General features: G+C 25.1%; 1 protein-coding gene across 1 annotated transcript; it reads right to left on the minus strand.

The window, feature by feature from the left end:
* Nucleotides 1-8560: 8560 nt before the first annotated feature.
* LOC111686329 lies at nucleotides 8561-10047 on the minus strand. Its single transcript, XM_046947984.1, has 3 exons — nucleotides 9964-10047; nucleotides 8969-9057; nucleotides 8561-8908 (listed from the first exon to the last, which is right to left on the minus strand). The coding sequence occupies exons 1-3, from the start codon at nucleotides 10045-10047 to the stop codon at nucleotides 8749-8751; spliced, it is 333 nt and encodes a 110-aa protein (XP_046803940.1). The 3' UTR covers nucleotides 8561-8748.
* Nucleotides 10048-10527: the final 480 nt, after the last annotated feature.

Consider the following 10527-nt stretch of genomic DNA (forward strand, 5'->3'; position numbering starts at 1 on the left):
TATGAAAATTCATTAAAATAATGAATTGCTGTATTAACTAAATATTAGTTTAAAGAAATTATTCTGTAAATAAAATATATAGTTTGAGGTCTAATTTAATTTGGAAGGAAAAGATTACAGTTTTTCCTTAAAATCTACAAATTCATTAAAATAATGAATTTTTCTTAAATTCCAAATTAGTTTGAAAATATTGCGGTGTTAATAAAATGTATAATTTTATGTCTAAATAAATTATTGAAATTAAAAATTTCAGGTTTTACAACAAAATATGCATATTCATTAAAATTATGAACTTTATAAAAACTACAAATTAATTTGAAATATTTATTATTTACAAATATGTTCATATTTTTATGTTTAATTTGAGTTTAAACAAAAAAATGCAGTTTTAAGTCAAAATTTACTTATTCATTAAAATAATGAATATAATGTAAAACAAAAAATTGTTTTAAAAAATGTGCTTTGTATGATAATAGTTTACAAATATTTGTTTTTTTTTTTTTAATATTTGCATAAATATTAGAAAATACTAAATTTAAAGCAAAATCTTACATTTTGTTTAAAAATTTTACATGAAATTTATGAACTTATATGATTAATGAAAATATTTATGCAAAACTTAAATTTTTATGTAAAACATATTTATTTCACATAGAATTTGTTTAGTTTGAAAAAAAAATTTAACATTTTATGAAAATTATGTAAATTCATAAAAATCATGAATTTTATGAAATCTTAACAATTCTAATGAAACGAGTTTTGATACTTGTTTAATAAATACATTTTTTGTCAAACATCAATTAGTTTTAATAAAATTTTTAATATTCTACCAAATATACAAATTCATTAAATTTATGAATAGGAACATTAATTTTTTTTTTTTGCAATAAACAAAATTTATACATAAATATGAGTAGTTTTGCTCATAATATGCAAAACTTTACTTTTTCATAAAACAATAGTACATCTGATGCTAATTTCAAAATATTCATTAAAATAATGAATTTAAGGAAAGCATATTTTTAATAAAAGTAAAAGCTTTTTGGTAAGATATATAGGTAATTTATGTTCATACGAGTGATTTTTTACAAAAAAGAACTTTTGTCCTTTAGTTAGAAATATTCATTAAAGTTATGTATTTTATTGAAAATTTCTTTTTTATAAAAAATTAAAGCTTTTCATATGAGATTTAAGTGTTATATGACCAAATTCTTAGGAAATTTCATGTAAATAATCATAAATATTTTTTCGTAAAAATATTCATTAAATCTATGAATTTTTTAAAAACCTATTTTTATGTTAATTTTAACATTTGTGTTTGAAAAACGAGTATTTTCGTATAAAAAATTATTATTTTCTTTATTTTAAAATATTCATTAATGTAGTGAATTTTTGTGGAAATTGTGTGTGTGGTTTTTTTTTGTTAATTAAAATTTTTTATATAAAACATAAGTATTTAAGAAAATTTCATATAAAAAAAGTTATTTTCTTAACATTAAAGTATTCATTAAAATTATGAATTTTTATAGAAATTATTTTTTTTAAGAAAATTTTAATTTTTTTATTAAAAGTGATCACTTTGATTCAATTTTATATAAATTATGATTAATTTTTTGTTTTTCAATATTCATTAAAATAATGAATTTTATTAAAAATTGTATTTTTGCTTAAATTATGACCTTTTTTATGAATAGTAAATATTTTCTAGTAATTTTACATTAAAAATAATTATTTTTTCCAATGTTTTAATATTCATTAAAATAATGAATTGTATGTAAATATACTTTTTTCGGTAAATTTAACTTGTGATAAGTCGTATAATTATCTTATGCTGTCATACATGTGTTTTTGCTTCATTTTCCTTAATTTTCTTTTCTATTTTCAATTAGGAGTTTAAAAATGCTAATAATTTCTTTATATTCAATATCTTATCAATTTTCTTACAATTATATTTAATTTAGTTGGCATTTTCTTTAATAATATTTAAAATATTTTATAATTTACTTTGTGATCTGAAAATAAACTTTGTTTGATTCTACTTTTAGTTAAAAACAAACAGTTTTACAAGTTTATTTTTTTAACAAAAAAGCCAAAAACTATTCAAAAAAAATTGTAACAAAATTGTCTTACCACAACACTTACATATACATATATGTACATACATACATACATACATACATACATACATACATACATACATACATATTTAAACTAAAACAATTTAACTTGTTTCTGTGTTTGTTTGTGTAATACATATATAATACAATATTTTTATAGCTGTATGTGGTTGCAAATTACACACACACTCAGAGGTTCTGTAAACTCCCACCTCCTCTTTCTTTTCAGTTTTTCAAAATTTAACAACTCAATACACATAATAAAAAAATCGTACATATGGAGGTATTTTTGTAAATATTTATTAGGGTGGTAGCAATTTTACAAAATTTTGGAGTTTTAAAAAGAAAATTTATTAAACAAATTTTTAAATTAAGGACAAATCTCTTAAATTAAGGTTAAAGCAGATTTAAGAGAATTTAAAACCAAAAGAATTTTGAAAATTTAACTTAATTTCAAAAAACTCACGAGCAATTTACGAGTCAAGTTCTTTACGCCTTAAGTGATTACTATACTTATTATAAAATAATTTTCTCTTTAACCCCTAAAGTATTAAACTTTAATTTGTCATATTACTTTTGTAGAGCATACTTTTAGGCGTTAACTATTTTGTTTTGTTATAAAAACAACAAAATTTCCTGTTGCTTTTTTGTTTGTTTCCACTTAAATTAATACAATTAAATAGTTTTTGTGTGAATGTAAGTTTTTTAATAACCCTAAAAAGCCTCTGGAGGCAAAATTTCTTCACTCTCTTCTAATAAAATGAACAACAAAAAAATATCCACTAAATGTTACAAATAAAAGAAAAATGTATAAAAATTTGCAAAAAAAAACACACACACACACCAAGAAAAAGTTTTATTTAATGAATTGTTAATGGTAGTAAATTCCCAAATGCATTAAATATGTACTCTGATGTCACCAAAAATTAATTAAAAGTAAGAAAACAACTCACACTTAGGCAAATAAACTTACACACACACACAACTCTGTTCTGCCGACCCCCCCAAAAAAAGGAAATAAAACTGACAAATTAATTCAAAAGTCTAGTAAAACATTAAATGTAAATGTACATCTTGTTAAAGTTGAAAAGAAATCCAAATTAGTTTGTCTTTAGAGGGATTATATGAAATACAAATTCCAGGAATATCCTTCAAATAAAACCTTATAAATGTTTTTCTTTTATTGAAAAACATTTTCTCTTAGTGTGGACTTTTCTTGGTCTTTAAACAAAAAATTCTCTGAACTTTATTATATTTTGTAATTACTAATAATGTAACAAATATTTTTCTGTTTTATTTATATGGCTTTTGGTTAAGTTTAATTATCAATAACCCAGCAAACATTGAAATCATAATCGAAAGTTTTTATACAAACAATATTTATGTAATCCAAACTTTGCCGCATTTAAAAAGCTAAAGTTAAGCTTTGAAAAAACATTAAAAAACTTTTTTTTTAATCCAAACTTATAGCATTTAAAATGCTAGAGTTAAGCTTTCAAAAGCTTTTGAGTTGTTGCGAAAAGCTTAAATATTTTAAACGCTGTAGTTGCTCAAAGTCGATATAAAATAAGACTTTACACTTTTTTAATTGAACTTTCGACTATATAAAACTTTAAAACTACAAAAGCTTTTTTAAACTGCAGTATTTAGAGTGCTTGAGTTAAGCTTTCAAAGTTTGTAATATATTTGAAAATTTTTAAATATTTTTCAAGCTACAGTTGTTTAAAGTCAAGATAAGATAAACTTTATTATTTTTTTCTTATATAAATAAACTTGCAGCATTAAAAAAGCTTATGAGTTATTAAAAGCTTATGTGTTATTAAAACAAGTTTAAGTATAAAGAAAGCTTTAGTTGCTTAAAGTCGGCATAAGATAAGTATTTACTACATTTTCAAATAGAACTTTCGAATACATAAAACTTTTAAACTATTAAACCTTTTAATTTTAAACATTTAGTATTTAGAAAGCTTGAGTTAAGCTTTCAAAAGCTAGTGAGTTCTTTCAAAAAGTTTATATCTTTTGCAAGTTGAATTTGTTCAAAGTTATGAATTTTTTTTTTACTTTTACCAAAACTTTTGACTATATAGAACTATAAAACTACGAAAGCTTTTTAATCCAAACTTGCAGTAATAAAAGAGCTTGAGTGAAACTTTAAAAATCGTATAAGTTATTAGAAACAGTTTAAGTATAAAGAAAATTGTAGTTGCTTAAAGTCGACACAAGATGAGTATTTACTACCTTTTTATATTAAACTTTCGAATACATACAACTTTTAAACTACTAAAGCTTTTTATTTCAAACTTTTCGTATTTAGAGAGCTTGAGTGAGGCTTTCAAAAGCATAGGAGTTCTTTGAAAAAGTTTATATCTTTTGCAAGCTGTATTTCTTCAAAGTTAAGAAAATTTAAAATGTCTTACTTTTTTACTAAAAATTTTAAGTATATACATAGAACTTTTATAATACCAAAGCTTTTCAATCCAAACTTGCAGCCTTAAAAAGAGCTGGTAGTAAGCTCTAAAAAGCCTGCGAGTTCTTTGAAAAAGTTAAAATATTTTGCAAGCTACAGTGGTTCAAAGTTAAGAAAAGATAAAAAGTTTAAATTTTTTACTCAAGCTTTCAACTATATAAAACTTTTAAACTATTAAAGATTTTTGCTTTAAACTTGTAGTATTTAAAAGGCTTGAGTTAAGCTTTCAAAAGCTTGCGAGTACTTTGAATAAGCTTAAATATTTAGCAAGCGGAAAAAACTCAAAGTTGAGGCAAGATTTACTAGTTTTTTGCTTAAACTTTTAAATATATCAAACTTTAAAACTACTTAAGACATATCAAACTAAACTTGCTGTATAAAAATAGCTTAATTTAAGCTTTTAAAAACTGCTAAAATATTAGGAAAAAGTTCAAAAAATACATCTCAAGCTGCAAGCTTGCTAATTATACTAATAATTAAAACATTTTCTTAATTATTTCAATTTACTCTGCATTTTTTTGTAAAGCACATTCCAACATTTGCAATCTCGTTTTTATTTCCTTTTCTCTCAAATATACCACAATTTTTAACAAAACAAATGTTATTAATTTCCCTTAAAAAAAGGAAACAAAAAACAAAAGAAACTTTTTTCAAATTAATCAAATATCCTTAAGGATATTAAATTAATATACATTTGTTTTTTTTCTTCAACACCTCACCACACTTCAAATCAATATTATAGCTGTATATTTTTTTAACGAAAAATTGTTATTTATGACATTTCCTTTAGATACAGGATAAAAAAAATATCACGATTTTTCACGCATCCACACAAATAGAATATAATATTTGTTGCTTTTCTTGTCATATGAAAAAAAAAAAACAAATAAAAAATTATTCTCATTACTTTTAAAGAGCAACTAAAGAAGTTTTTTTTATTAAATTATCTTTATCTCCATAAAGGACTTTACTAAGCAGGCGTCAGAGACAAAGACCTGCGCCGTATGCATACAAGCCGTCAGAGTTCTAAAGACGTTTGTATTTGAAAGTCGACAACTTTATATATAACGAAAATAAACAATCGGCTTTCTCTTAGCCGATTTTAAACTCATTTTAACTACTTTGACGGCGGCGTTTTTTTCAATTGGCACAGGTTTTTCTGTTTCATTATGGCAATACTGTTATTTTATATACAATTACTCTCAAACTGTTTATAGTTTGAGAAACATTGCTGCCACTTTGAGTAATATTGAAAGAAAATATTAAACTACCGTTATTTCGTTGTGTTAAACAACAACAACAATATTGTTTCAAAACTATAAATAAAAGTGCAGTGCAAGCATTAAAGTCGATAAATCGACTTTATTGTAAGAAAAAAGTGGGATCTAATTAAAAAGTCATGAAATATCCATATTAACAAAATTCGAAAATCGTAAATCATTAGATTTCTATAAAGCGATTTGAACATCCATAAGATTTTTTGAAGAGGATCTTTAAATAGCAATTGGATCAATTATCAACTAATTCTGAATTCCAGAGAGTGATAAATTTCTAATAACAAACAATTTTTGTGAAATGCATACATCTTAATTAATTTTTATTTTTGGTTTTTAAACGATTTATAAAAATATGATAAATAAACATATTATAAAAAGTTCGGCGTTCGGTCAAAATTTCTCCGAACACCGAACATTGGCAGAACCTCACTTTTTACCGAATCCGTACCCAAACGTTCGGTCAAACACTAGCAAATGATATAAACTAGGGTTCTATAAATCGACTTTCGAATAATCGAACAATTGACTTTGTGTAAAAAAGTCGGAAAGTCGAAGTCGACTATTTAGTTCCAAAAAATTCGATAACTCGACTATCGTCTGTGAAAAAAGTCGAAAAGTCGACTTTGTTAATAAAAGTCTAAAAGTATGAAAGTCGAAAAGTCAAAAAAAGTCGATGAGTTGAAAAAGGTTGATAAGTCGAAAAAAGCCGAAAAGTCGAAAACTCGAAAATTTTAGAAACAATTAAAAAATAGTAAAAAATTTCAAAAAAGTGGAAAAAATACAAAAACTCGAAAATAGTTGGAAAAACTCGAAAAAAGTAAAAAAAAATCGAAAACTCGAAAATTTTGGAAACAAGTCAAAAATAGTCCAAAATTTCAAAAAAGTGGAAAAATAGTCAAAAACTCTAAAATAGTTGGAAAAACTCGAAAAAAAGTCAAAAAATAGTCGGAAAAAAGTCGAAAGAAGTCGCAAATAGTAAAAAAGTCGAAAAAATCGAAAAGTCGACTATTTATAAAATACTTATAGTGGAAAAGTCGACTTTTAATTAAATGAAAATAGTCAAAAAATCGACTTTTCATAAAATGCAAAAGGTCGAAAAGTCGACTTTTAACCAAATGAAAAAAGTCGAAAAGTCGACTTTTCATTTCAACTAAAATATAAAATATTCAAAATTTATTTAAAAACTTACAAAATTTAAACAGCGAAGATGCTACAGAATTCTCAAGTTACGTTTTTTAAATACTTGGTAATTCAAAGTTATGAATATATAAAACTTTGGAAATACTAATTAGATTTTAAAAAATTTTCAATTAAATAATTTCGTATGAAAAACACTAACAAAAACTGAGTAGTTTTCATACAAAATTATAAAAATTTTTTTCATTTCTGAATTCGGAAATTAAATTTTCAAAATTTCTATTTCATTATACCCTACACCACTATAGTGGGGAGGGTATTATAAATTTGTGCTGATGTTTGTAACATACAAAAATATTTGTCCAATACCCACCTTAAAGTATACCGATCGATTCAGAATCATTTTTGAGTCGATTAAGACATGTCCGTCCGTCCGTCCGTCTGTCCGGCTGGCTGTCCATGTAAACCTTGTGCGCAAGGTACAGGCCGCAATTTTCAAGATAATTTGATGAAATTTGGACCAAGCATGTTTTTTGGCACAGGGACGAAGCCTATTGAAAATGGTTGAAATCGGTCCATTATTTCACCTAGCCCCCATACAACCGTACCTCCCGATTTGAACTTTTTATGCCATAATTACGTCAAATATTCTGCTATCTCTTTAAAAATTGGCACAAATAAGTTTTATATAAGTATAAATGACGCTGCAGATTTTCGTAAGGATCGGCCTATATTTGACCCTAGCCCCCATACAAACCCCCGTTCAAAAAATGACTTAAACGTCTAAAATTGACTTGTAAATTGACCATTTGTATCGCAATGAAACTCAACAAAACTAACTGTTATTTAGAAATATATCCTTTTCCCAAATTAACCGAGGATCGGCCCATATTTGACCTATATAAAGCCTCATTTAGAAATTTTAGTTTTTTATCAATAAATTGCTTAAATATTTTGGAATTATTGGTAATATTCAACATAAAACTTTCTTTATAAAAAAAATTTATAAAAAGTAAAAATTTTAAAAATATACTCATGATGTAAGGTATTATATGGTCGGCCCTGCCCGACTATACTTTCCTACTTGTTTTAATCCGTGTTATTATTCACGAGTAATACTCACTCAAATTCCATAACAATATTTCATTTAAATATTCCCCTCCAACTTAATTTGTTTCAAAAAACCAGTTTCAGTCTTAATTTAATTACTTATTAAATTTGTTAAAAATAACTACTTCCTTGCAGGGATTTCTTTCTTTTACACTTTGTATTTTATTTTAAAGTAAATGAAAAATATCACATTACATCGAATGCGTATATATGCATAGAAGACATGTGACCTTATTTTTTTAAGGTTTTACTTTTTTTCTTTGAGGTCTTTACCTTCCAGGAAATATGTTGTATGTTGACAATATTTTAATGTTTCTTCTTCCCTTTTACAATTTGAAAAAAAAAGAGTCCTCAAAAGAACATAAGCAATATAAGAAAAGGCTCATATAACTGCGGGATGTTTCAAGCAATATCCTTCGTCTTGTATACTTTTCAAAAACCGCTTAGGTGGATATAGTGGTTTTGGTGCCCAAACGTCTCATATATTTTATTGATTAACATACGATACATGATATTTTAATTTGCATTTATAATAAGAATATTTGAGTTAAAAATAATGTATAATAATTTTTTTTCATAAGAAAAATCGAAATTTTGATAAAAACATAAAATAGATAAATATTTTTATTAGAATTTCATTTTATTGCGTCTCCTCTTCGGTCGGTGTTTGTATGGCCGCTATAACACCTTTTGGATTTTCATATTTCTGATTATAAACTCGAAATTTTCGTATCGGTGGTGGATACATAGGTCCCACTCTAGTATCCACTTGTTCACAGGCCATTTGTTTGTTTAAAAATCTAAAAAGAACATATTTTTCAAACTAATTTTGAAAATTTTTCATTTTTTTCTTTCACTACCTTACATCATCTCGCGTAAATGCCAAGCGTATGGTCCATAGTACCTCACATGTAAAGCCCACTGTAGTTATTATAGCTATGGGTATAACCTAAAAATAAATCAGAAATAATTTTAAACACTTGAAAATGCGAGTTTGTTTATAATATTTTAAGTATTTGAAGTATTGCGTTTAGGCACTTGTAAAGCTGGGTTAAAATTTTCTTTAAGTGTTTTTCTTTTAAGTGTCGGAGAAATTTAAATATTTGACAAATTATGATGACATTTATCTCTTGGAAGTGACAAGTATTAATTTCTTTTTAAGATTAAGAGGTTTTCAAATAAATATTTGTTTAATCAAAATCGATGTTGTATTGTTGTAGCGTTGTAAATCAAAAATTTTTTTTAAATAAAATTTTTTTAAACAAAAACAAATTAATAATAAAAAAATTACGATATACGACGATACAACATCGACTGTGAATTGGACAATTTTTTTATGTTAAAATTAGAAATATTGTATGGAGTTAAAATATTTTTTCTATCTATCAACTATTTTAGATTTCTTGTACTTAATTCATATGGGAGGTATCGTGCCCCCTGCAAAATTTGAAGATTTTAGATCCTTTATTTTCTTAGATGTAAAAGCTTAACTCATATGGGAGGTATCATGCCCCTATTGCTAGTCCGGATAGTTTTCTGCTTATGGATTTAAGTGTTGCTTGTGCAAAATTTTAGGATTCTAGCTATAATGGTTTCCCAGATATATGAATAATTTGATTCAATTCATTTGGAGGAGTTAAATCCACCATCAATTTATTAGACAAATGTTTACGATTGTCAAAATTGTTCGTGCAAAATGTTCAAAATTCTAGCTTCAATAGTTACCCTGATATATTTAATTCTTATGGGAGGAATAACACACCCCTGATACGCCAAATATTCAAAATTTTAGCCGATATGGGAATTTTTTATCTTATTCTTATGTTAGGGATCCGACAATTTATTAGACAAATACCAACGTAAATATCAAAATTGTTTGTTCAAAATTTGAGCGCTCTAGCAGTAGGGTTATATTGTTGAAACCAAAAGCCTTTTGCATTAAGTTAAAATTCGACTTTTCGACTTTTTGTATTTTATAAATAGTCGACTTTTCGATTTTTTCAACTTTTTGACTATTTTCGACTATATTTTACTTTTTTCGAATTTTTTTCGAGTGTTTGACTTTTTTTCCACTTTTTTAAAATTTTCAACTATTTTTGACATTTTTCTACTATTGTCGAGTTTTCGACTTTTTCCGACTTTTTGACTTTCTTCGACTTATTGACTTTTTTCGACTTTTCGACCTTTTTCATAGCCAATAGTCGAGTTATCGACATTTTTGGTACCAGTTTCCGAGATATACTATTTTAAATAGTATAGCCAAGTTTTCATTTTAGATATAAAGGACACACACTGTGAAAATATCAAGAAAGTCGTTTCAGTCGATTAGGAGGCTATAGACTTCAAACATATGTACATACATACAAACAAACACACATAACTTTTATATAAATATATAGATCTAACAGATTACAGTTAA

The sequence above is a fragment of the Lucilia cuprina genome, chromosome 4 (genome assembly GCF_022045245.1).
Source record: "Lucilia cuprina isolate Lc7/37 chromosome 4, ASM2204524v1, whole genome shotgun sequence".
In the NCBI taxonomy this organism is placed as follows: Eukaryota; Metazoa; Arthropoda; class Insecta; order Diptera; family Calliphoridae; genus Lucilia; species Lucilia cuprina.

What these genes read in the sequence shown, in the direction of transcription:
- LOC111686329 (XM_046947984.1), bottom strand. Translation starts at nt 10,047, where the DNA reads ATGCAAAAGGCTTTTGGTTTCAACAATATAACCCTACTGCTAGAGCGC. An exon ending in CAATTTTGATATTTACGTTG is followed by an intron (nt 9,058 to 9,963) that starts GTATTTGTCTAA and finishes ATTTATTTTTAG; the next exon opens with GTTATACCCATAGCTATAAT. An exon ending in TTTACGCGAGATGATGTAAG is followed by an intron (nt 8,909 to 8,968) that starts GTAGTGAAAGAA and finishes TGTTCTTTTTAG; the next exon opens with ATTTTTAAACAAACAAATGG.